At 42.6% G+C, this 26,929-nt stretch overlaps 1 protein-coding gene across 2 annotated transcripts; it reads left to right on the top strand.

Annotated features, from left to right (window-relative positions):
• Positions 1–2,969: 2,969 nt before the first annotated feature.
• LOC109210066 lies at positions 2,970–5,878 on the top strand. 2 transcript variants are annotated; one of them, XM_019373439.1, is made up of 6 exons: positions 2,970–3,181; positions 3,584–3,697; positions 3,787–4,036; positions 4,337–4,451; positions 4,607–4,768; positions 5,631–5,878. In XM_019373439.1, the coding sequence occupies exons 1-6, from the start codon at positions 3,083–3,085 to the stop codon at positions 5,695–5,697; spliced, it is 807 nt and encodes a 268-aa protein (XP_019228984.1). In that variant the 5' UTR covers positions 2,970–3,082; the 3' UTR covers positions 5,698–5,878. The 2 variants fall into 2 exon arrangements, with proteins under 2 accessions (XP_019228984.1, XP_019228985.1); XM_019373440.1 differs by lacking the exon at positions 5,631–5,878 and adding an exon at positions 4,915–5,225 and having other exon boundaries at positions 2,974–3,181.
• The last annotated feature ends 21,051 nt before the right edge of the window (positions 5,879–26,929 follow it).

Here is a 26,929-nt window from a genome sequence, read left to right as displayed (position 1 = left end):
GATCTCATTAGTTTTGGGAACCGTGATTCTTTGATGTTTCTCATGGATGACACCAACTCTACTACACTGACGTTGAAATTGTATTCTGATAGCTTGGGGTAGGAAGGATCCCGTGACCCTGACGCTTCTTTATCCTGCAGTGATTTATTGTTCCAACTGTGATCAGTCCTTCTGTCGATGGTGAACCTGTCCGCTATCCGAAGCCTCTATCGCGAGGCAAAAACTGGCCCCTGAAGGTCATCCGTCCGTGTCAAAATCATCTTTTGATTTTTCTCTATTCTTCTCCCGTTCTTTAGTCGATGATGGAAATCCAACCTGATCCTCGTCGATCCTTATCTTTGATTCATACCGGTTGTGGACATCTGCCTAAGTCGTTGCTTGAAACACATGCAGGCTTTCCTTCAGTTTTCGGGAAGCATTTGAACTTCCCGGATTCAGTCCCTTGGTGAATGCTTCAGCCGCCCATTTATCCGGGACAAGCGGGAGAAACATTCCTTCCTTTTGGAATCGGGGTAATGAACTCTCGTAGCAACTCGGATTCTCCGTGCGCAATCCTGAATATGTCAGCCTTTCGGGCATGTGCTTTTCTGGCCCCGGTATGAGCCTAGATGAAAGAATTCGTGAGCATCTCAAAGGAGTCTATGGAATGCTCGAGTAACAATGAATACCACGTCAAGGCTCCCCTGGTGAGGGTCTCTCCGAATTTCTGCAAAACAGATTCAATTTCGCGAGGAGCTAAATAATTTCCCTTCACCGTCGTTGTATAGGTGGTAATATGCTCCTAAGGGTCTGAAGTTCCATCGTACTTTGGCACGTCGGGCATTTTAAACCGCTTCGAAATTAGTTCTGGTGTTGCGCTTGGTTTATATGGCAACTAAGTATATTTTTTTGAGTCCAGTCCTTTCAGCACCGGTGGCGCGCCCGGGATTCGGTCCATGCGAGCGTTCACTTCCCTCATAAATCGTAATAGTTCATTTTTGAAGGGATCATTTTCGTTATTGGGAACGGATCTGCTCCCCCAGCCCCATTGGAGCCAACTTCTCCCCTCGAGGTGTTGTTGTCGACTCGCTACATTGTTTCATTCGTAAGAGCACCGGGAGGAACCAACTCTCGTCTATTTGCATTATTTGAAGCCCCCGACAGCACCTACTTCAACTCTATCATAGCTTTATCCTGTCGCGTGAGGTGACCTAGAATGATCGCCTGCTGATCGTGCAAGACCCTTACCGCGTCAACGACATGTTCCTCCTCAGCATCATCGGGAGTTGTCTCTCGAACATGTCGAGGATATTGCCTGTCATGCACCGGTGTGGCGTCGTTTCCCTCGTCGTGGGTGTCACTGATTGAGTCCTCAAAATAACGTTGATCCCCTCAAAGCTCGGGATTGTGCCTGTTGTTAACACCGTAATATGCCATTTCTTACGGTTTTTTCTAAGACAAAATAATCAAAACACGTTAGTAAAAAAGGCAAGGATCATTTTAGTTGCACGGTTGTCTAAGCCTCACGGTGGGCGCCAAACTATTTACTCGTAAAATGGTACAGTTGAATTTATACGTGGTTTCTAGACAAGTGAATTAATTTGATCCTGAAATAATAAGATGATTGAAGAAATATTCAATACTTAGCCTTGAGATGGAGACGAAATAGCAGAAACACAGTGGTTCCGGGCACAACAATAATAAAATCAAAAAGCAAGAAGATAAAATTGTATTAAGCTTTGGATAGAGTATAATATAAGTTTGCTAGAAAATTCATGTCCTTTATAATAATAATAAAGCTCACTATTTATGGGTACGTCTAGGGAAGGAGGTCCTAGGATCGTACCCCTCTTTAATGTCAATTATGAGGGTCATTGATGAATATAGATTAGTGAACATAAATGTCAAATTCCCTATAACGGGCAATTGCTCTTAATGACACGAAATATTCTCTATTAAATGCTACCGAGCGAAGAGTATTTATCACATTGATCGTTATTCTTTCAGGCGACAAAAGGAACAGTTGCCTTCGGTCTTGGCCATCCCCCCATCTTGGGTTCCCCGTGTCCCTCTTTTGGACGGTCACGTGTCATAGCATGTTTTACCCTATACAACTACATAGAAATTTTAATTGATTTAGCATGCCTATAATTAGACTTTTTTAATGATTGATTTAGAAAAAAATTATAGAGAGAAAAATATCCCCCCCCCCCCCCGACTCCCCTCGAAACAAAACTCTTTTAATGATTACACATTGGACGCTTTTGTGTTGTCATATATGAATGAGAGATTCTTAATTTATACAGGTCACAACTTTTTCCTCCAAGTAATGAATCTGTTAAATATGAAAGAGATGTATATTTTCTTTTTGGAAAAAGTAAAAATTAATTATAGTAAATTATTTTCCTTCCTTCAAGAAAAGGTAAAATTCAAATATGAAAAGAAAACCAGGACAAAATCCTAACGTATGTAAGTTCAACACTATCTGAGAAATTAACTCTTGAATATTTGAAGGTCATAGGATTGCTAGTTCTATTTGATAGAGGACACTTATAAGGGAAGGGTTGTGTCAAAGAGACACCATCTCATACTCAAATAATATGGATCACTTAAACATTCTATCTTGACATCTCCCTCTCTTTTATTTTTAGAACTCAAACTTAAAGATTGTGTTAGTGCAAAAATATAAATGAATTAAATGGATAATAAAATCTTTAAGTCTTCTTTTTTTCCCCAATAAAGAATATCGAATGTTGCTGAAAGAGTAGAAGAATGTAAACCACGAATGTTAAAAGAATGAAATGAAGTGTATTATACGTGCCTAAAGAAAGAAAGGAAAAATATCCAGTTGGAAACTGCCCAAAAGAATAGTTGCACATATATAGATGCTGCCAAATGCCAAGAAAATGACGTTAATGCAAAGACCGTAGCATCTAAGTGCCGATATTTTTGGAATGAGATCTTTTCAACCAAAAAGTACACTTGTACACCAGAAAAAAAAAATCTGCCCATATCCAAAATCCAGCATCTTAAAATCCCACGTATGCGAAGAATATCAATATCTATTCTATATTCACACAGAAACTCACCTCTGTAAAGAAAAATGGAGAGTCAAGTTGTGAGAAGAAGAATGAACATTATTGCTGCTCATTTGGCTGCCCATGATGATATTTCCACTGCCGCTACCCATCTATTTCCTATGGTACTGTCTTTTTTCTATATATCACTCTGTTTCGTTTATAAAATTATTACTAGTACTAAACAATAGTTGCTTTAATACATAAGATTGTCGTTGCCCCTGTTTTTTTTTTTTTTAAATTTTTAAATCATTCTTCTGCCCTTTGATCAATTAAGTATTCTTCACTAGTTCAGTAAATTGTAGTACTAAGTAAGTGCGTCCAGATATAAACCAAATTAAACTCTAGCAAGAAATCAGAAAATTTATTATAGCTCATTTTTCCTTTTAGGTTTCAAAAGCTTTTTGTAATCTATTAAGAAAGAACTCTAATCTCTTCTCACCCTCCTATGCATATACTATTCTTTCTCTTTAGAGATGTGTTATTTGCTAATGCAATATTTGGCTTTTCACTTGTTTTAATATCAGAGCTGTAGCAGTAGTTTGAATTCTGCGATTCCGAGGTATGATAACAGAATGAATTATGCACGACAAAGTTCCAGTTCTCAAGCTTGTTTCATGAGGCTCAACTCAAGCGAACAGGTCTGTGAATAAAAACAGAAATATTACTTAGTTTCAATGAGATTGCGCTCTCTGATAATCGACCTTTTCTTTCTTATTGTTTTGCGTAGGGGCTGGGAAGCTGTAGTACTGAATCTGCCTTGCCTTTAAAGCCTAATAGTTGTGCAAAAAAGAGTTCTATTACTTCTGAAGGACCAATGTATTCTAGACCTACTAATAAACAATTCCAGTATGTTGCACAAGGTTGCAAATACAATCAAACTGCAGCAGAAGCTCCCAAATTTGCTAGGCCAAGTACAGGAGTTAACGAAAAGTCGCGCTCCCAATTGAAAGAAAGAAGAAATGGACTTCAATCCAATGGTAAACAAAGATGATGCTTTGCTTTGATTGGCGTTTTTGGCTGGAACTAATAATGTATTTCAGTAGTGCTTTTTTTTTTTTTTTTTTCTGGAAATTGAGGGTACAGTGTGACACCCTAGGCGAATCCCACATCGACAAAACACGGGAGAGATGCTGAGTATATAAGTAGGCTGACCTTAGACCCTAGTGACACGTTTTAAAGCCGTGTGGGTCTAGATGACAATATCACTAGTGGGCTGGGCTGTTACATATAGCCTCTTCAGAATGTTTAAAAATTCACTTTTTGTTTTGCTAATACAGGAAGTGAATGGTCTCCTAGGATGGATGTTGCAGAATCTGGATGCATGTACATCGTATCGATAGAACTTCCCGGTGTCAATATAAATGATATAAAGGTAGAAATCAGTGACAAAAGGTAAATAACTTGCAATTATCCTAGTCTTTTGTTCCACGGTATAAGGGATGATCATGTTACATAAAGTTCATCTTAAAAGAGCATCTTCTGCAATGAGGCAGTGACGAATTCAAAATTCTTATTGGTCTAATAGACGAGTGTTATGTCCTCGACAGCTTAATAGTTTCTGGAAATCGTTCAACACAATGGTCGAAAGTGGCAACAATGAATGACTCTGTATCGTCTTATCACAAAAGGGAGATTGTACAGGGACCTTATCGGGTTTTCTGGCCTCTTCCAACTAATGTTAACAAGGATAACGTCTCAGCTGAATTTGTGTAAGTTGCCAAAACTTGTTAGTATCATTTACCTGTTATTTCTACATGCTTAATGTTTTGAGTCAAGAGAAGAGGTCTTTGGAATGTTTCATTACATAAGAATTTGAAGTAAAGTTCTGAAAATTCATGAGTGTTTTACAATGCAGGGACGGACTTTTACAGATTACTATCCCAAAACTTTGAGAAACAGGGCAACCAATCAAGCCGCATATCTAGGTGTAAACTATAAATTGGAAGCAGAATAACTATAAGCAACAAAAGTTATTGTAAAACATGAACCACGTATATGTACTCGATCACATGCTATCTATTGGAAACTAGTGTAAAATGCCATGGATTATGAGCTACCTTGTAATGCTACATTAGTAGCCAAATATATATATCAGTATATACATATGTGGTGATGCCTTTGGAATTTGGATGGTTCCAAATAATCAAGGATTTTAAGTTTTATATACTAGGGGTACAAAGAACTTTTACACGAAAGTATAATTTAATCAATTATAGTAGGTTATCGCTTTATCTTTCAAGTTATCATATCATGCTTGACATTAAGAGTTAAGTGCATGATGTACAATGTAGCGGAGTATAGTACACTTTCGGTGCACTGGATATGAACTCACAGCCAAATATCCAAATAGCCGTTCTTCAAGAATGTTTAAGAGTTAACTCGATCCTCGGAACAATGCGATTAATTTTTTTTTCCCTTTTTTGTGTGATATCAACTTAGTGGTTGCTATTTGGCAAGAACATTTGTTTCTTTTATTGGCCAATGTTGATAGTCAATCTCTCGTATAATTTCTTAATCAACGTCCATTTTACATTATGTATACGGTTAAAATCGTATGCCTCCGATTTATAGGCTCGAGTTCGGGCGAGATCGAGTTCGAGACCGGCTGACCAAACTTGAGCTCGAAGACAGAGTGTGATGCCCGAGGATAGGAGTGCGAGGAATACCGGGGCCAAGTGAGCTCGACCCCGAAATTGTACCGTTATGGATTTGTACCAGAACAAGCTAGATTCCTTCCACGTCCCCAAAGTCATGGCGCAAATCCCAGAATAGGATTGTACAATTCCGTACTAGGCGGTTAGACAGCTGTATCAAGAATATTCCCTACTGTAAATAGAAATATTCCTTATTTAGGGTTCCCCTATTATATAAAGGGGACCCCAATCATTTGTAACATCATCTGATCAGTGAGAAAAGAATATACTCTACCTTTTTCGCCTGCTTTTCATCAGCATTGTCTTTTAGCTCTATTGTTCTTACTTGGCTTTATTTATTGTTCTTATTATATCAAGCTTACCTCGAGGTCCCTGAGCTCGAGATCACTGTTGCTGAATAACATTGGTTTCATTCACTTTTCTCTTTCATTTTTACTTCATACTTCTTGATTATTAGTTGGTATTGAACTAAATCACGTATCTTTAAAACCACAAATCAAATTTAATTGTTACTCGTATTTTCGAGGTAAACAGCTTGGCTCCCATCGTGGGGCTAAAGATAATAGTGATTATTTCTTTACTGATTCTCGTTACACACGTTATCTTTACACTTTTTCTTGTCAAGATTTTTTGATTCCCAGGTACAAACATGTCTAGCACACAAAACGCACATGTTCATGAGAATGAGGGTCTTGGAGAAAACAACGGCATAGGGGTCGGTGTACCACCCATAAACCCTGAGGGAGGGCCAAATATGGAGCTAGTTTATATCAGCTCACATAATGCTCTAAACGTGGATTTAGGCGCGGACCCCATAGGGATTGAACGCAGCGAAGCCCGACCAGGGGACCAAGGAACACCAGAAGTGGGAGATGGGGGAGTCAGCCTCCAAGTGATATTCGAGATGCTGCAGGCTCAGCAAATCGCCATCGCTCAACTTCAAAGTCAAAATAAAACTTTGATCGTAGTTGAGCATGGAAACAATCGGCGTGCTGAGCCAACGCCAGAAAGGTCAAATGAAAATGGCTCGGGGACTGACCCCACGATTATGAAGATGCTCGAAGAGCTCACTAAGAGGATCGAGTCCGGAGAAAAGAAAATTGAAGACAATGATAAGAAGGTGGAGACTTATAACTCCCGTGTAGACCAGATACCGGGGGCACCTCCAGTTTTGAAAAGTTTAGACACCAAAAAATTCATATAAAAACTATTCCCTCAAAGCGCGGCTCCAATGCCCATCCCTATGAAATTTTGCAAGCCCGATATACCCAAGTATAGGAATAACCGACCCCAACGAGCATATCACTTCGTACACTTATGGAATCAAAGGAAATGATTCGAATGACGATGAGATCGAATCAGTCTTGTTGAAAAAATTTGGAGAAACATTGTCGAAAGGAGCTATGATTTGGTATCAAAACTTAGCTCCCAACTCTATCAACTCGTTTGATATGTTAGCAGATGCCTTTGTGAAAGCACATGCCAGGGCCATAAAGGTGGCCACAAGAAAATCGGACGTCTTCAAAATAAAACAAAGGATCGACGAGATGCTAAGGGAGTTCGTGTCCAGGTTTCAGATGGAAAGAATGGAATTACCACCGGTCTCCGATGACTGGGCAGTACAGGCCTTTATGCAGGGTTTGAAGGAAAGTAGCTCGATTGCATCTCGACAATTAAAGCAGAACTTGATCGAATATCCAGCTATGACATGGTCGGATGTGCACAATCGTTACCAGTCAAAAATCTGGGTTGAAGACGATCAGTTGGGAGCCCCCTCGGGTTTAGTTCATCCTAATAGGTTTGCGGCCAAACCCTCGAGGGACATGGACCGGGAATCAAGATTCAGCAATGAACGGTGTCAGCCATATGTCGATCGAAGGAACAGCAGCCCAAGCCGCAACATTCCTTTGAGCGATCGGAGAAACGATCGTGGTCAAAGTTCTCGGGGACTCATGAGTAAGAGTGGGTTCGATAAGCACACCGACCCCGCTGAGGCTCCTCGATTATCGGAGTACAACTTTAGTATAGATGCATCAGGGATTATCTTAGCTATTGGGAGAATCAAAGACACCAAGTGGCCCAGGCCAATACAGACCGATCCCTCTCAAAGAAACCCGAACTTGATGTGCAAGTATCATGGCACACATGGTCATCGAACAAAAGATTGCAGACAGCTAAGGGAAGAAGTGCCTCGTTTGTTCAACAAGGGCCACCTTCGAGAATTCCTAAGTGATCGGGCTAAGAATCACTTCAGGGAGAGAGATGCAAGGAAAAATGAACAAGATGAACCACAACATGTAATCCACATGATCATTGGCGGAGTCGATGTCCCTCAACCACCTGTGTTCAAGCGCACCAAAGTATCAATCACCAGAGAAAAACAAACTCGGAGCTATGTGCCCGAGGACGTCTTATCATTATGTGACGAGGAAGCGGAAGGCATATCTCAACCTCACAACGACGCCCTGGTAATATCTATCCTTTTGAATAAAATTCAAGTTAAACGTGTTTTAGTGGATCCAGGTAGCTCAACAAACATAATCAAATCGAGGGTCGTGGAACAATTCGGCCTACAAGATCAGATTGTACCTGCATCCCGGGTCCTGAATGACTTCAACGTGGCAAGCGAAACGACAAAGGGAGAAATTATCTTGCCAGTAAACATAGCCGGGACCATACAAAATACAAATTTCCATGTCATCGAAGGTGACATGAGGTATAACGCACTCCTCGTGAGACTGTGGATACACAACATGAGGGCAGTTCCCTCGACTCTTCACCAGATGATGAAGTTCCCAACAGAGCAAGGAGTAAAAACAGTCTACGGGGAGCAACATGCAGCAAAGGAGATGTTTGCAATCGAGGAGGTGGTGCCGACTCCTGAGCCTTCAACCTCGGAGAAGTCCAACACTAAAGATAAGCAGGCCGCCAAGTAGCAATTACCGCCTCCAGCCTCGATGGAGTCAGAACAGCAGGTAACCGTAGACGAAGATGAGGATTTCCTTACTCCTCGAACCTTCGTCATTCTCGAAGAATCTGATGCAACCAAATCAACTGTTGAGGAGCTGGAGCAGGTCATTTTGATCGAGTACATGCCCGAGAGAAAGGTATACCTGGGAACGAGATTAACCCCCGAACTCAGGAAAAAACTCATTCAATTTCTTATTGATAATATGGATTGCTTTGCTTGGTCCCACTTAGATATGACAGGGGTTCCACTGGAAATCACCACACATCGCCTAATCACCGATCCAAGGTTCAAACATGTGAAGCAAAAAAGGAGGCCTCAGTCCGAGGTAAAGCATGCCTTCATAAAGGATGAGGTAACCAAACTTATTTAAATTGGGTCTATTCGGGAGGTAAAGTACCCCGAGTGGCTAGCCAACGTAGTTGTAGTTCCTAAAAAAGGAAACAAACTTAGAATGTGCGTAGATTATAAGGACTTGAACAAGGCATGTCCAAAAGATTCTTTTCCCTTGCCAAACATTGATCGTATGGTCGATGCCACAGCTGGCCACGAAATCCTAACCTTTCTCGATGCCTACTCCGGGTACAATTAGATTCAGATGAACCCGGAGGACCAGGAAAAGACTTCATTTATTACTAAGTTTGGAACTTATTATTACAACGTAATGCCCTTCGGGCTATAAAACGCAGGAGCTACATACCAACGCCTAGTTAACAAAATGTTCGAAGAACAAATAGGTAAAATAATCAAAGTTTATATTGCTGATATGTTGGATAAGTCCCTGCGCGCAGAGGACCAATTACTTCATTTGCAAGAAACATTTACAATCTTGAGGAAATACAACATGAAGCTTAGCCCGGAGAAATGTGCCTTCGAAGTTGACTCGGCAAAGTTCCTCGGCTTCATGGTGTCAAATTGGGGTATCGAAATCAACCTTGATAAGATCAAGTCTATCGAAGATATCATGATCGTGGATAGTGTGAAGGCCGTGCAAAGACTAACGGGGCAAATAGCTGCCTTAGGTCGATTCATTTCGAGTTCGTCGGATCGGAGTCATCGTTTCTTCTCCTTGCTCAAAAAGAAAAAGGACTTCGCACGGACCCCGGAATGTCAGCAAGCCTTAAAAGAATTAAAGTGATATCCGTCGAGCCCGCCTTTGCTTCATACCCCAAAGGTAGATGAAAAACTTTACCTATACTTGGCAGTGTCTGAGATAGCGGTAAGTGGGGTACTAGTTCAAGAAGAGCAAGGTACGCAATTTCCTGTTTATTACGTAAGCCGAACTCTAGGAAATGCTGAAACTAGGTACCCTCACTTAGAAAAATTAGCACTTGCATTGATAAACGCATCTCGAAAGTTAAAACCATATTTTCAGTGTCATCATATATGTGTATTGACCACTTACCCCCTTTGAAATGTTTTGCATAAGCCCGAACTATCGGGCCGATTGGCCAAATGGGCCGTCGAGCTTAGCGGGTACGATATCGAATATCAACCCCGAACGACCATCAAGTCCCAAATTTTAGCTGACTTCATTGTTGATTTTACGCCGACCCTCGTACCCGAAGTGGAGAAATAAGTTCGGGTACAACATCGAGGGTATGAACCCTCTTCACGGACGGCGCCTCGAATGTGAAGGGGTCCGGGCTCGGCATCGTCTTGAAGCCACCCACATGTGACACTATTAGGCAATCTATTAAAACTCCAAGATTACTAACAATGTGGCCGAGTATGAGGCCATTATTGCAGGTCTTGAGCTAGCTAAAAGCTTGGGAGCAGAAATCATCGAAACCAAATGCGATTCTCTATTGGTTGTAAACCAAGTAAACAAAATCTTCGAGGTTCGAGAAAACCGAATGCAACGGTACTTGGATAAAATACAAGTAACTTTGCACCGCTTCAAGGAGTGGACTCTGGGTCATGTGCCTCGAGAGCAAAATAGCGAAGCCGACGCACTTGCTAATCTGGGATCCTCGGTTGAAGAAGATGACATCGTCCCGGGGGCTGTTGTCCAACTATCAAGGTCTGTGGTTGAAGAGGGTCATGCCGAAATAAATTCAACAAGTTTAACATGGGACTGGAGGAATAATTATATTGACTATTTGAAAAATGGAAAACTCCCATCGAACCACAAAGAATCGAGGGCCCTACGAGCCAAGGCTGCTAGGTTTGCATAGGATGAAGATGGAACATTGTATAGGAGAACGTTCGATGGGCCGTTGACGGTATGTTTGGGGCTAGGGGACACCGATTATGTCCTTCGAGAAATCCACGAAGGCACTTGTGGGAATCACTCCGGCGCTGAGTCTTTGGTTCGCAAATTTATCAGAGCAGGTTACTACTGGGATAGCATGGAAAAAAATACTAAGGAATTTGTCATAAAATGTGATAAATGTCAACGATTCGCACTGATGATCCATCAGCTTGGAGAACAACTCCACTCGGTCCTGTCCCCGTGGCCTTTCATGAAATGGGGAATGGATATAGTCGGCCCTCTACCGACGGCCCCAGGTAAAGCTAAATTTATTCTGTTTATGACTGATTATTTTTCTAAGTGGGTGGAAGCAGATGCCTTCAAGAAGGTCAGGGAAAAAGAAGTTATTGACTTCATTTGGGACCACATCATATGCCGGTTCGGGATACCTGCCGAGATTGTATATGACAATGGCAAACAATTCATCGGCAGCAAGGTGACAGAGTTCCTCGAGGCACACAAAATAAAGAGGATCTTATCGACATCATGCCATCCAACTGGAAAAGGACAAGCCGAGTCAACAAATAAAACTATCATTCAAAACTTGAAGAAAAGATTGGACGATGCGAAAGGGAAATGGAGAGAAGTTTTACCCGAGGTCCTTTGGGCATATCGGACGACATCGAAGTCTAGCACAGGGCCCACCCCTTTTCTCTAGTATATGGCTCCGTGGCCCTTATCGCCATCGAGGTTGGAGAACCCAGCGCCAGGTTTCGACATGCATCGGAGGAATCAAATCACGAGGCCATGAATGCTAGCCTTGAGTTATTAGATGAAAAGCGAGAAGCAGCGCTTGTTCGGATGGCCGCACAGAAGCAAAGGATCAAAAGATATTGCAATAGAAGGACCAATCTTCGAGACTTTGGAATCGGGGATTTAGTTCTACGAAAGGTCACCCTCAATACTCGAGACCCTAATGAAGGAAAACTGGGCCCAAATTGGGAAGGACCATACCGAGTCCTCGGAGTTGTCGGTAAAGGATCTTACAAACATAGCACAATGGGAGGTGAACAACTGCCAAACAATTGGAACATTTCGCTACTCAAATGATCCTTTGCCATTGACAGCCAAATACTCGGGGACTGCCATTGACAGCCAATACACCCGAGTCAACAACAACTCGGACTCATGAGACCTCAAAGAGGCATCCCCTCGAAACAAAGGCCAAGGCTAATATACTCGGGGACTAACTTTTCGAACAAGTTCACAAAGTTATCAAGTAACAAGTCCAAGCGACATTCCTGAAGGCTACGGCCATATTAAAGATTACGGTCATGTAAAGAGGCTACGGCGTAAATAATGCGGCTCGGAGACGTCCGACTTCTGCTATAAATAAAAGGCCTTCAAACACTTTGTAAAAACATGTTAAATCAGGCTACCCTCGGCAAAAGCAAAATATAATGAGCTTCGATAAATTCATCCCCCGAATAATTTAATGGGCTTCGATAAATTCAGTCCTCGAACAATTTAAAGGCTTCGATAACATCTGCCCTCGATAAAACCTCAAGAGGTATTCTATTATCAGTACACAAACGAGGTCCCGATACGTCGAACCGTAAAAAAACCCAACGGGTACAAAAAACACATGCTAAGGCATAATTAAATTTTCATTAAGTCTTTTAGCCAAAAAGAGGAAAAAATTATATAGCCATTCTAGAGGCCGAATCGGCCCAACTTAAAGAGCCTAAGGGCCAACTTCGAAAGGCTTAAGGGCCAAAAACTTATAGTTCGAGACTCCGTTCTCACTCGACCCGGACTCAAGAATCACGATATCCCGAGCTCACATCGGATCGATTTAAACTTAGCCCGAGGGTTATTATATCTTTCGATAAAGACCTAAGGGTTTATTATGTTCTGAATCTGAATCAATACTTGGGCTGATTATTTGAATTATCAAAATCTTCCGCAAATGAAAACAAAATTCAACACAAGTTGACGATAGAGCGAAAAGATACTTTATATTCATAAGGGGTGTTTTACAAAACATATTTATAACGCCCACATGGGGCCCTTGCACAGAAAAGAAAAAGAGAACCTAATCTATTTTCAGGGTCATATCCCCGGGAGCGCCATCCTCTGAAACTGCACCTTCGGCAGCTCTATCTTTGGGAGCCTCTTCTCCCTCGGGAACATCTTCTTCACCTTCCCCATCCCCGGAGCCACTCGCTACATCCTCATCATCGGAAGAGGCAAGAAACCCGTCATCGATTTCCCGCGCCATTGCCTCGGCTATCTCCTCGGCAAGGTTGAACCCTCGGGCATGGATTTCTTCGAGGGTCTCCCTTCGGGCCTGGCACTTGGCCAACTCTTTGCTCTGTTTTTCCCGGTCATAGGCCACCCTCAACTCATCTTGAACGGCCGTGGCGTACCTTATGTACATGGCAATGGATTTATCGGCCGCAGCCTTTGTCCTCTCAGCTTCAGCCTTAGCCTGTACAGCTTCGGCCCGGGCTCTAGCGAGCTCTACCTTTAACTCCTGAATCTTCTTGGCCTGAGCTAGACCCTTCGCTTTAATCCCTTGAAGCTGAATTTCAGCTGAGGCCAGTTGGGCCGTAACAGCTTCCTTATCGGCATCGAGCTTATCCATGTTCTTCTTCCACCTATGGCAATCAGCTTTAACTTGATCAACCTTGCTCCGGAGCTGCCCAATCATCGCCAACTTTTGCTGCAGCTGAGATATCGAAGTGTTAGCCACCGAAGTAGGGCCAAGAAGACCGCGCCCTGTTAATATCACGGTTACCTGCTCATCTAGCTCAGCCTCATTTTTCTGGGCTTTGGCTAACTCAGCCCGAAGATCCTTAAGCTCCTCCTCCTTTTGGCTACAGAGGAGTCTCAAGGCCTTCTCTTCGCCCGAAACTTTCGTGAGCTCGGCCTCACATTGGCTTAGCTCAGCTTTAAACTTTACAATGGCCTATACATGAAATGAAGATATATCAGTCGAAGGAAAAGAAAGAAAGAGAAGAATACGAAAATAAAAGTAAGTGTTTACTCGAGAGAGGAGATGCTGGGCCTCTTCGAAGAGGGTGGATGCATCGTTAAAATCGGCGGTATCATCGACCCCTACAAAGCAGCCCTAAAAGGGATCTTCTTCAAGGACCTTGTTCGAATCAGTCATACGCAGGGCATTAGCTTCTTCTATTGATCCCTCGGAATAAGTTGGCAAAGAAAGGGAGTGACTTGTTGTCATGGCCCCGAGCTCGTCACTTGGGGTGTTCTCGTTAGCTTCGGAGGTCTCCGCATTTGCCCCCTCTAGTATATTCCTTAAAGGCGGAGGAACGATCTCAACCGCCGGGGACACGGGGGCCTTTCCCGCATCTTTCTTTGGGGTTCCCTCACCACAAGATGAGGTCTCTAGTTCAGAGGGCTTGGCGGCCTCGATGGGTTTCCTGGCTCGAGGTACCAGCGCCGACTCTTCACCATCATTTTCTTCGCCATTCGGGGAGCAGTGGGCCGAATCTGCGCTGGCTTGAACAAACCTCTTCCGCAGCCTTCGAGCAGGGTTTTCTTATCTTGGGGGTCTTCAGGCTTCGAAACCCTTTTTCTTTTGTTGTTTTCTCAGACTTCGGGACTGAAGACTTGGTCCCTTCCCCGGGTGGGGTCGGCCTCATCTTGGATGCTTCTCCGAGGCTTGCATAAGTAAACGTGAATAAGTTGATGCCACCAATATATAAGAAGTATTTGAAACTCGGGAAAAGCACTTACCGTGATTCTTGGCCTCCCACTGGCCCTTCGATAATTCACGCCACTTGCGCTCATCGTAGGAGGAGGAGGTGGCAGCTAACTTTCGGACCCAATCCTCGAGGTCCGGCACCGCGTAGGGCGCCCAGGCAGTGGCTGCCAAAAGAAGGGTAAAGGCATTATGAAATGTGAAACCAGCGTAGAATAGATTCTGGAAAAAAGAACTTCACTTACGATTAAAGTTCCACCTCTCCGGGAACGGCATTTTATCCCTATGGATGACATCCAAAGTTCTTACTCTGACGAACCGGCTCATCCAACCTCGATCATTGGTTTTGTCAGTACTGGCAATGAGAGCTTTCGTTGTTCGACGTTGCAGCTTGATAAGCCCTCGAAATAGCTAGGGCCGATACAATCAAATTAGGTGGCTGAGGGTGAATTCCAACCCCTCGGCTTTTTCGGAAAAATAGCGCAGCATGATCACGATGCGCCAAAAAGAGGGGTGAATCTGGCCGAGGGTGACTTTGTATATTTTGCAGAAGTCAATCACCACCAGATAGAGGGGACCCAGTGTGAAGGGGTAAGTATAAACACTTAAAAACCCCTCCACATGGGTTGTAATGCTTTCCCCGGGGCTTGGGATCTGAACCACGACCTCATCTCCCCAACCACAGTCCTTCTTCACATCTTCAAGATACATCTCCAATATCAAACTAAGATATCGAGAAGCATGCTCGCATCGGCCTGGGACATCGGGGGGATTTTTAATGCTGAAGTCCTTCTTAATCACACAATGGCCGGGGGTGATTTCCTCAAGAGTTGGCGGCACTACCGATTTGGCCGGCCGGGAGGTAGAATAAGACGTCGGTTATCCTTTTTGGGGACCGTTTTTGATGTTTTATCCATGATTTTAAGCTAAAGAATGCAGGTTGTATCGGAATGTGGTGTTTTTTACAAGGACTTGGCGTTTTCCGACGCTTAAAGAGGCGATAGAAATAGGTGATTAGAGAAATAGATGAAGAAGAGAAAGATGTAAAGAAAGAGCAAAGTTCTTTACTCAAAGGAATTGCCTCATATTTATAGAAGGGCAACGACGGTTAGCGGCGCTAGTGGCCAACCAATACTGGCGTACATTCAATGTTTTGGGGAAGTGGACCGACGGGACGTTTTAGTCACTTCGATCGCCTATATCACGAAAATGACGTCATCGCTAAAAACTTCGGGGAAACGAGGATCAAATCATTTCTTATCATCTTTACTCTAAGAAACGCGGGGACTATCTGTATACGGTCAAAATCGTATGCCTCCGATTTTTAGGCTCGAGTCCGGGCGAGATCGAGTTCGAGACCAGCTGACAAGACTTGAGCTCGATGATAGAGTGCGACGCCCGGGGATAGGAGTGCGAGGAATACCGGGGCCAAGTGAGCTCGACCCCGAAATTATACGGTTATGGATTTGTACTAGAACAAGCTAGATTCCTGCCACATCCCCAAAGTCATGGCGGAAATCCCAGAATAGGATTGTACAATTCCGTACTAGGCGGTTAGACAACTGTATCAAGAATATTCTGTTAGTTTGTATGGGTCCACGAAATCGTAGAGTACCTGGTCCTCTACAAGGTTATACTGAGAGTGCTTAATAAAACAGTATGTAAATAAGGCAGAGGATTTTTACGTGGAAAAAACCCACACAAGGGGATCAAAAAACGACGACCTACACCTGTAGGCTTTTAACTTCACTAACTTGTAATCTACCTATTACAAGCCACTTTACAATACTTCCTATTGCAAAGGATTTACTCAACTAACTTGTGGTACCTTTACCACAAGCCACTTTGTGACTATCCTAGTTACAAAGGCTATTTCTAACTTATGATGCTATCACCACAAGCCACTCCGTAATTCTACGATTACAAAGACTTTTCCTTATGACTAAATCTAGTCACAACATAAACTCAAGGAGTTTATGGATTTACAAGAGGATTCCTAATCAAAATGCTTCTAGGTAAGCAGTTTAGGAGATACAGTAAGTACAATAACAAGGTTCTCAACTTGCGCCTTGAGATCAGCATTTTCCTGTGTCAAATGAACCACTTCATCATTCGACATGGAAACCCCTCGGGCTTGCTGACCTTTTAGGATAGCATTCCTGGCCTTCAACCGACGAATTTCCTCAGCTGCAGAGTTCTGGGCAATGATGAGCTGAGAAACAGTTGATGTACTTCCTACCCCCCATACTTTTCCACACACTCGCACTCTTCCAAGGTTGTATGTGAGAATGTCTGCTTTCGAGTTCCCACTTTACCTATTCCCAGTGGAACCTTAAAGAATTTGAACACCAGAGTAAGCAAGAATCCATAGGGAAGCCCATGATTACCGTCCTTGAAAGTGGCAACCTTCTGCATGTGTTCAATCATTATGGCAGGCAGACTCACAGGATTGAAACCGTCCAGTTGCTCCATTAGGAATAGGTCAGACTTGGAAGTCACAGACCTCCTTTCTGCTCGAGGCAACAGGACTTTGTTAACCAACTCAAACAGCAGCTGCTAGACAGGGAGTAGTGCTTTCTTATGGATCTGGTCCCCTTTCTGATTAGCATTGTCTTTCACCACTGCATTTCTGAAGTTATACTGACAAACATCTCTTACACTCGACACCCCAACTGTAGGAACTTTCAAAATCTCTCCAAGCAGTTGCACATCAAAGACGATGTCTACCCCCAGTATCAACTGGAAAGAGACTAGCGAAGAAACTTTGTACCTCCTCCTCATCCACTTTAGGTGCATCAATGTGAAAAAGATGCACCCATTGTTTAAACTCGATCATTTCCAGAATTTGGCACATTCCGGCCATCTCAGAGATTGTGGGGTCAAACGTACAACCCAGCAGGACCTTTTGATGCCTCAGACGCTCAGAGCCAAGGCTGACTTTACTTCTCATTTTCTTCACAGAACTAGGTTCTTCAATAGTTTCAGACTTGCATTTCCTAAGCTTTTCTCCACTAATCTTGCCTTTTCCCTTGGAATTCACTAGTACATCCTCATCACTTACTACCTCCTTCATCTTGGACTTAGATGTTTACCCTTTCATCATTGAAACAGGCTCTTCCTTTTTCGAGGACCGCCTAACAAGGGTACCAGGTTCCTCAGGAGTTCATTCTTCCACCTCGACTGCAGGGATAGCCTCATCACTAACAGGTACACCATCCTTTACCAACTTTCTTCTTTTCTTTCTACTACTCTTCTTGCTCTTTTGGAGAGCAGAGTCGTAGGCCACTTTGACTTGAAGCCTGGTAGTAGGTCTCTTGATTTCAGACTCAGGGGTGGAGACAACACTTTGCTTACATATGAATGCATCAAGGGCCACGTTGTCCAGGTCTTCTTCATCACTAGATTGCATTTCAGGTGCTTGAATTTCCAGGGGCACAACATTGAATACAGGAACAACAGTGTCCTGGGGATGAGAGCCCTGACCTGGGTCCTCCGGAGAGCAATCAGGTTCCTCGTGTGGTGCCCCAGTAGTATCTGCTACTGCATCCCTTTCAACGGCCACAATGGCCCCTTCTTCCCCCACACTGAGTGACTCATTTTTCTGGGAAGTAATTTCATGCAATATCCCATCAGCGGATAATACAAACACAGTTACGACATCCTTCTCTTCTTCAACTGGTGCTTCCACAACCATGGAATCGGTGGCAACGACGGCAGTACCCTCTGTTAACTCAGTATTGTGACCTTGTTCTCCACTTAGGGTTTGACTGGTGGGAACAACAGACGATGGGGAGAACGGAGTAGTAGTTTCAAGGGTTTCTGAGTTGGGAAGAGATTGGGAAACTGGGGAAGGTTTGACTGCAGCAGCAGGAGTGTTAGAGGGTGACGAAGGCTCAGCGAAAATGAGAGGTTCCATAGATGGGTCAGTGATAGTCACAGCTGAGGCAGAGAGATCGGAAGTTTTCTCAGCTATTGAAAGAAGTGGTGTGACGATCCTTCCCTTTTGGGTGATTCTAGAGTAGGACTTATGGTTAAGAAGAGCAGAAGAGAGGGTTTTTAAAAGGAGAGGATAATTATGAAGGGAGAGGAATAGGCACCAGTTCTGAAACGGCGGTTGGGCATGGAGAATTGCGATGTTTCAGAGGGAGATGGAACGTTTTGAATTGAAGGGATGTGACAGTAGGATCTGAAAAAGTTGATGACATGGCAGTTGTATTTTGTACCCTTTTTAAGATGTGTATTAAAAGGATGCACAAAGCTACTAACCTTTAGTACAAGAACCTGGTTCTTGAATTTTTTTGAAAAGAACAATCCTCTTTTATCAGTCATGCACTGCATTTATCGCTTCTATGCTCATCATGCGTGTTTACCTGCAACAGTATTGAAGTGAGTTAGACAGGGCCAGAAAACACTTTGAGCCAGTTATTTCTTGAGGATACGAGCCAGCCAAAGAGGAATCAGGTTCTTAATTTGGCTTCAACAGTCCCAACTTTACTCTATTTCTTTCAAATTGTTCCCTACTTAGTGCTTTGGTGAAAATGTCTGCAATCAGATCTTCTGTGCTACAGAACTTCATACATATCAACCCTTTCTCCACATTATCTCTTAGAAAATGATGCCTCACATCAATATGTTCTGTCCTTTTATGTTGAACTAGATTCTTGACCATGTTGAGTGCACTAGTGTTGTCACATAGGAAGGGCACACTCTCAGTGAGTACCCCAAAATCCTCCAATTGATGCATGATCCGTAGAAGCTGAGCACAGCAGGATGCTGTAGCTATATATTCAGCTTCAGCTGTTGAAAGAGTCACTGAATTTTGCTTCCTTGTACCCCAAGAGATAAGATATGAACCTAAGAAGTGAGCCATTTCAGAAGTGCTTTTCTGTCCACAAGATAACCTGCGTAGTCTGCATCAGCATACCCAATCAGATTAAAACTGTCACCTGATGGATAATACAGCACCAGGTCCTGCGTTCCTTTGAGATATCTCAGTATTCTTTTGGCAGCCTTCAAGTGAGATTCCTTGGGATTTGATTAAAACTTTGCACACAGCCCCACGCTGAAAACAATATCTGGTCGACTGGCAGTGAGATAGAGGAGAGACCCAATGATGCCTCTATACATTGTTTGATTCACAGGAGATCCAGTTTCATCCATGTCCAGTCGAATGGCAGTTGCAATGGGAGTGTCTATCACCTTTGATGCTTCCATGTCAAACCTCTTCAAAAGTTCCCTGATGTATTTTTGCTGACAAATGGAGGTACCCTTTGGGGACTGTTTTACTTGAAGACCCAAGAAGAAGTTTAATTCTCCCATCATGCTCATTTCAAATTCACTTCCCATAAGTTTTGCAAATTTTTCACACAGAGAGTTAGCTGTTGCCCCAAAAATGATATCATCAACATAAACATGAACAATGAGCAGGTTCCTTCCTCGTTTCTTTAAGAAAAGAGTGTTGTCAATTTTCCCTCTTTTAAAACCATTTTCTAAGAGGAACTTTGACAGTCTTCATACCAAGCTCGAGGAGCCTGCTTTAGCCGATATAGAGCTTTGTCCAGTTTGAACACATATTCAGGATGCTCATGACATTCAAACCCTGGGGGTTGCTTCACATAGACTTCTTCCTCAAGGAGTCCATTGAAAAATGCACTCTTGATATCTATTTGGAATAGGGTGAATTCCATATGAGATGCAAAAGCGATTAAAATTCTGATAGCTTCCATGCGAGCCACTGGAGCAAACATTTCATCATAGTCAATCCCTTCCTCTTGATTGTATCCTTGGACCACCAGCCTGGCCTTGTTCCTTGTGGTAATTCCATGTTCATCGAGCTTGTTTCTGAATACCCACCTGGTTCCTATAATGGTTCGATCTAGGGGTCTAGGTACCAGGTGCCACACATTGTTTCTCTCAAACTGATGCAGCTCGTCTTGCATGGCTGTAATCCAATCTGCATCTTTCAAGGCTTCCTTGATGTTTTTGGGTTCTATCTGGGAGAGAAAGGCTCAGAAGGCAAGTGAATTTCTAGCTCTTGACCTGGTTCGTACTCCAGAATCTAGAGGAGTGATGATGTTGTCTATAGGGTGAGAGCTTTGGTGTCTCCAATTAGACGCTTGAGGTTCATTCTGAGAGGAGGAAGGTATGTTTGGCTGATTTTCCTCTATCCTTCTTTCAGGTGCTAGAGGAGTTCCTGAACTGCATCAACCACCCTTTCTTCAGCTTCTATGGTTGTGATTGAGATGCTTGATTCTATTGATGATGAGGCATCATTGTCTTTATTTGGCTCCTTTACTTGACTCATCATATCTGCCTTTTCATTTGTCATGTTAATGACTTCACCAGGAATGAGTAAGGGTTCTCCATCTTGATCTTCCTCAGCACTCTTCTCAAATGATGGATAAGATTCATCAAAGATAAAATGGACACACTCCTAAACACATTGAGTCCACTTGCTATATATCTTGTAAGCCTTGCTTTGAGAAGAGTACCCAAGAAATATTCCTTCGTCACTCTTGGCATCAAATTTACCAAGCTGATCCTTTCCATTGTTGAGAACATAGCATTTGCATCCAAACGTTCTTAGATGAGTCAGCTTGGGTTTTCTTCCATTCAACAATTCATAAGGGGTCTTATTCAGAAGTGATCTGATCATGCACCTGTTCACTAAATAGCAGGCAGTGTTGACAGCTTCAGCCCAGAAATTCTTTGCAATTCCGCTGTCAATCAGCATTGTTCTTGCCATTTCTTCCTGAGTTCTGTTCTTCCTTTCTACTACTCCATTTTGCTGGGGAGTTCTGGGAGCTGAGAAGTTGTGAATGATGCCATTTTCATTACAGAATTCATCAAATTTGACATTATCAAGTTCTGTCCTATGATCTGATGTAATGCGTACGACTCTAGACTCCATCTTCACCTGGATTTTCTTCACAAAGGCCACAAATACTTCAACAGTTTCATCTTTTGTTCTGAGAAACAGAGTCCATGTGAATCTGGGATAGTCATCTACGATTACAAAAATGTATCTCTTTCCTCCTCTGCTTTGCACCCTCATAGGTCCACACAGATCCATATGCAGGAGCTGAAGCGACTTTGAGGTGCTTACATCTCTTTTAGACTTAAAGGAGGACTTCACATGTTTTCCTCTAGCACAGGCATCACAAACTTTTTGAATCTTGAATTGTGACATAGGCAGACCATGGACCAGGTCCTCTGAATTAGTTTGTTCAGAAGGGAAAAGCTTGCATGGCCCAGTCTTCTGTGCCATAGTTCAGCACCGCTTTCAGACAACTCAGATCACCACTCTGTAAAGATTCAAAATCAACAACATAGATGTTATTGTATCTTTTGGCCACCAGTACTATTTTACCGGTCACAAGGTCGGTGACTGTACATACTTTGGACAAGAATTCCACCTTGTTTCCTTTATCACAGGTTTGAGAAACACTCAGGAGACTGTACTTAAGCCCATTGACATAGTATACATTTTCAATAGAATGAGTGAGTGACTTCCCAACTTTTCCAACTCCAAGAATGTACCCCTTTTTGCCATCACCAAAGGATACTCTCCCTCCTTGCAGGGCTTTTAGTGAAAGAAAGTCTGTGGTGTTCCCAGTCATGTGTTCGAACATCCACTATCTATGAACCATTGTTGACCGCTTCCTTTCACTGTTCCCTGCATAAGAGATTAGGAGTTATTTTTAGGAACCCAAACAAGTTTGGGTCCCTTGTAGTAAGCAAGAGGATGAATAAGAGTTCTCTTAGTCCATGTAGGTAATGTGCATTTTTTGTAAGCGGAACCTGGTCCCTCTTTTGTGGTCACAGTTTCAGCAGCCACTTTGTCTTTCTGAACTGATTGATTCTTGGCCTGGACACCTTCCTTGAAGCGCCCTGTGTTCCCACATTGGGTACGAGGCCAATTATCAGAGACAGTGACGCACTTACTGTGAGGGTTGTGAGGAGTTTTCTCCCTTGGGAACCCTGCTCCCTGCCTTTTTCCACTATCATTATTAAGCAAGGCAGTGGTAGCTTCTAAGGACCAGTTCCACTTTAGAGACTTTTCAAGATCATTCATTACTCTTTCTAGATTTGTTTGGAGGAGCTCGTTTTTCTCAGTTTCAGCACACATCCTAAATCTCATAGCTTTCACCTCATCTTCAAGCCTAAGGTATTCCTCACTTGCTATCTCCTTTCCTCTTTAGGAACTTTCAAGTTTTGACTTAGTCCATGGTTTTACTATTGTTTCCCTTTGGTTTGTGATTTCTGCCAACAGATCACTCTTTTCTTTTCTAAGGATTTCAATGGTTTTCTTATGGTCAGTAACTGCAGCCACTAAGTCTTCTCTAGTATGTTCAGATTCTTCTAGTTCTAAGATCAAGGAATCCCTATCCTCCGCAAGACTACAAAAGGCAGTGATTAAAACATCAGCTAAACACATGAGGCTTCTTGGAGAATAGGATTTCAGATTTCTCTGAACATCCCTGAATTTTACCTTTTTGTTGCCATTGTCTTCATCATCATCTGATTGAGCCATCAAAGCAAAAGTTGAGTTATATCCAATCTCCTCGCCTTCAACTGCCATCATGGAACTATCACCAGTATTAGGTTTATCTTCAAACTGTTTTGCTTGTGTAGTTCCCTCATGAGTTGTTTGCAAAGTCTCCCATGTTTCCTTTGCAGTGTCACAGGTAGAGATTCTGTCGTACTCTTTAGGTCCCATTCCACATACCAGAATTTTCTTGGCACGAAAATTCTTCTCCACAGCTTTCTTATCTGCTTCAGTGTATTATTTGCTGGTTTTTTCCATTGAAAATGGAAATTCATCTAGTACCTTCATTGGGACATAAGGACCATCGCAAATGATATCCCATAGCTCACAATCCTCAGCCATGATGAAATCCTGCATTCTAGCTTTCCACCACCAATAGCATTTTCCATCAAACTTGGGGGGTTGGTATATGGATTGACCTTCTTCAAAATTTAGTGGAGTCGCCATGAGGATCCTTGCTAGGTGTTAGCCTGATAGGAGGAACCCGCTCTGATACCAATTATTAGTTTGTATGGGTCCATCAAATCGTAGAGTACCTGGTCCTCTACAAGGTTCTACTGAGAGTGCTCAATAAAACAGTATGTAAATGAGGCAGAGGATTTTTACGTGGAAAAATCCCACACAAGGGGATCAAAAAACCACGACCTACACCTGTAGGCTTTTAACTTCACTAACTTGTAATCTACCTATTACAAGCCACTTTACAATACTTCCTATTGCAAAGGATTTACTCAACTAACTTGTGGTACCTTTACCACAAGCCACTTTGTGACTATCCTAGTTACAAAGGCCTTTTTCTAACTTATGATGCTATCACCACAAGCCACTCTGTAACTCTACGATTACAAAGACTTTTCCTTATGACTAAATCTAGTCACAACATAAACTCAAGGAGTTTACGGATTTACAAGAGGATTCCTAATCAAAATGCTTCTAGGTAAGCAGTTTAGGAGATACAGTAAGTACAATAACAAGGTTACAACTCAACTAGGACAACAACAATCTATCNACATCTTGATCACATCACTTGAAGTGATGTGAGTACTTTGTTTGGTTAGAGAATGAGTGGGCGGACAGTGCAGTGCGGCAGAAATAGTGCTGTCAGTCACTTCATTTCCAGCTGTGTCCAATTGACTTTGTACTGCTATGAGGAAACCGCAAGAGCATCAGGTCCTTGTGTTGGCTCCTAGCTCCTGAAGCTGTAGCAGTTCACTTTTAGCTGGAATCCGTTAAAGCTTGCAGCAATCCAAGTAGGTTAGGTTCCCTATCTGGTTCTTAACAGTATGTTTGTTAGATCATCAAAACATAAGGCAAGAGTATTTAAGATCTATCAAGCAGGGATGTCAAGGATCTCACCCAGCTTCTCTGCATCAAAGGTCACTTGAATCCCTTTCACCTGGCCAGTAACTCTGCCATCCTTGACCTCTGCACTGAACATGAATTCGATGATCTCATTCCTTGCTAGCCTTCCATCCAACTGAAAAACCATGTCCTTCCAGCCTTGAGCAGCTAGTGCATCAACCAATCGAACCATCCCCGGTTCCACCAAATCCTTCAGAAGTCTACCCTTCAAGATTTTTCTTTTGCCAAACTTGGCCAGCTTGTCTTGTTCAGCATCAGACTCACTCTCTTATTAACCACTCCATTCCTCCTCCCAGCAGTTCTAACTCGTTTGGTTTTCACAGTAGACCTTTTCCTCTTGGCCAATTAAGGTTCAATAGTCTTAGACACAGATGAAGACTTCTTGGAAGAAGTCTTGGTCTTTTGGGCTTGGGGTCTGAACCTCCACAGTTGAGTGTTCTTCCTGATGGACCTGTTCCATCTCATGCACATCAATAGCCTCAGCAGGCTCTACAACCTTAGCTTTCCCTTTGTCCATCCTCTTCTTCCTTCTTTATGCCATAACTCTTTGTAACTCACTCTCACTCTACTTCACCATACTTCTTGTGGCTGTTCCTTTTGGCAAGGGAATCTCAGCAGTTGTTGGAGAATCAGCCTTTCTTTTCTTGGTATTCTTTGCAGTGATGGGAACCTTAGGGGTTGGGATTGTAACTAGCACCTACTTTCTTTAGAAGGTCTGCTAGGGTCTCCTCAATAGATGAATCGGGTTCATCCACATATGAACTTAAATTGACCAACCCTTCCTAGCAGCCTCACCTGATCCACTTCCCCCTGTTTTCTTTGCTTACTTTCTACTACAACTTTCAATCCTCAGCCCCACAAATAGCTGTCTAACCATCTCAGAGGTGGGTGAAGAATCAGCCACTTCTATCCCTCTTCCCCTCATATTCACTGCTTACACCCTCACTCTTTTTCTTTTCACTTTTATTTTTTTACTCCTTCTCCTTCTTGACTCAGGTATTTTTTACATTCATACAGACCCAACTAGAACAAACCTAATTATCTAGATTTCAACCAAAACGGAGGCATACCTCTGAAGGGGATTTTGAACTTTCTCAGAGTCAGGAGACCCAGTATGCTTCCCCCTCACTCGCAAAATTGAAGGAATCATCTTGAAGTTTTTCAGATTCGTGGGCATTGGCTAGCCTTCAATTGTTGCTCAGTCTTTTTTGAAAAGTGCACCTGTTGTAAGCCACAGTTTTGCGAGCCAGATCTTTAACTCTTTTTCTCCTAGGTTTGGAGGGTTTGAGCTGGGTTGAGGAAGGTGTGGAGGAATCAGAAGGGCGTATGGTTGGTGGAGGAGTATGCCCTGGGTTATTTCTCGAGGCGTTAGATATTGTTGCTAATTTTTTTTAAGAGGTTTTTGGCAGGTTTTGGGCTTTTGGAACGAAAGAAGAATGAGGAGCAAAAAGGATTTCGACGGTTTTGGAAATTATTGAGGTGGTTAGATGGCGATTGATGGTTTTTAAAGAGAGAGGATAATTAATTACTAACGGTAGAATTTTGCAGTCAATTAAGAAGTCCAATCAACTTGAAATTTCACGTTGAATGAGCGGTTAGGCTTCCCTAGATTTAGGAATTTTGTGCGGTGAGAATTCTAATAAAGACGGACTAGTTCAAATTAAAAGGATAGGTTTTAGACTATATGTAGGACTCTGCTCATGAATTAAAGTTTAATATTTCTAATTGTGCAGAGTGTAGAAAATATACCTTGTTATTTCAGATGAACCAGTACTCGATGGACGAGGTTCTTCTCTAGGAAATCCTCTTGATCATGCCTCTATTTTACCAAAAATAGAGAAAATTTTGTTAGAGATCAGTGAGTCGTATCAACACATGTCACAGGAGTATACTATTTACAGTATGAGACTGAGCAAAGATTAATCTAGATATTTACACAAGTTCCAGATTTTCTAACCAAATTTTTCCCCATATATTTTCTTTTTTTATTGGCATTCTGAACTGGTCCCATTAGGCGATCTTAATCATCCCTAATTCTAACATGTTCCTTTTAAAGCTTTCTCTACTCAGTGCTTTTGTAAAGATGTCAGCAATCTGCTTATCAGTAGCACAAAATTCTATTGTGATCAATCCTTTCTTTTCATAGTGTCCTAAAAAATGATGTCTAACATCTATGGCTTAGTTTTCTTATGATGAAACCGGGTCATAGTCATACTAATAGCACAAAAAATAGGGATGCAACCAACTTCAATACCAAAATCCATCAACTGCTTTTTGATCCACGGTAGTTGAGCCACAACAAGAGGCAAGAGCAACATACTCAGCCTCAGCAGTGGATAAGGCCACTGGAATTCTGCTTTTTAGTGGCCCATGATACCAGACACGATCCAAGAAAATGAACCATACCTGAGGTGCTC

The sequence above is a fragment of the Nicotiana attenuata genome, unplaced genomic scaffold (assembly GCF_001879085.1).
Source record: "Nicotiana attenuata strain UT unplaced genomic scaffold, NIATTr2, whole genome shotgun sequence".
Taxonomy (NCBI): domain Eukaryota; kingdom Viridiplantae; phylum Streptophyta; class Magnoliopsida; order Solanales; family Solanaceae; genus Nicotiana; species Nicotiana attenuata.
Note: the sequence above shows the minus strand (reverse complement) of the source record. Positions and strands in the feature narration are given on the sequence as shown.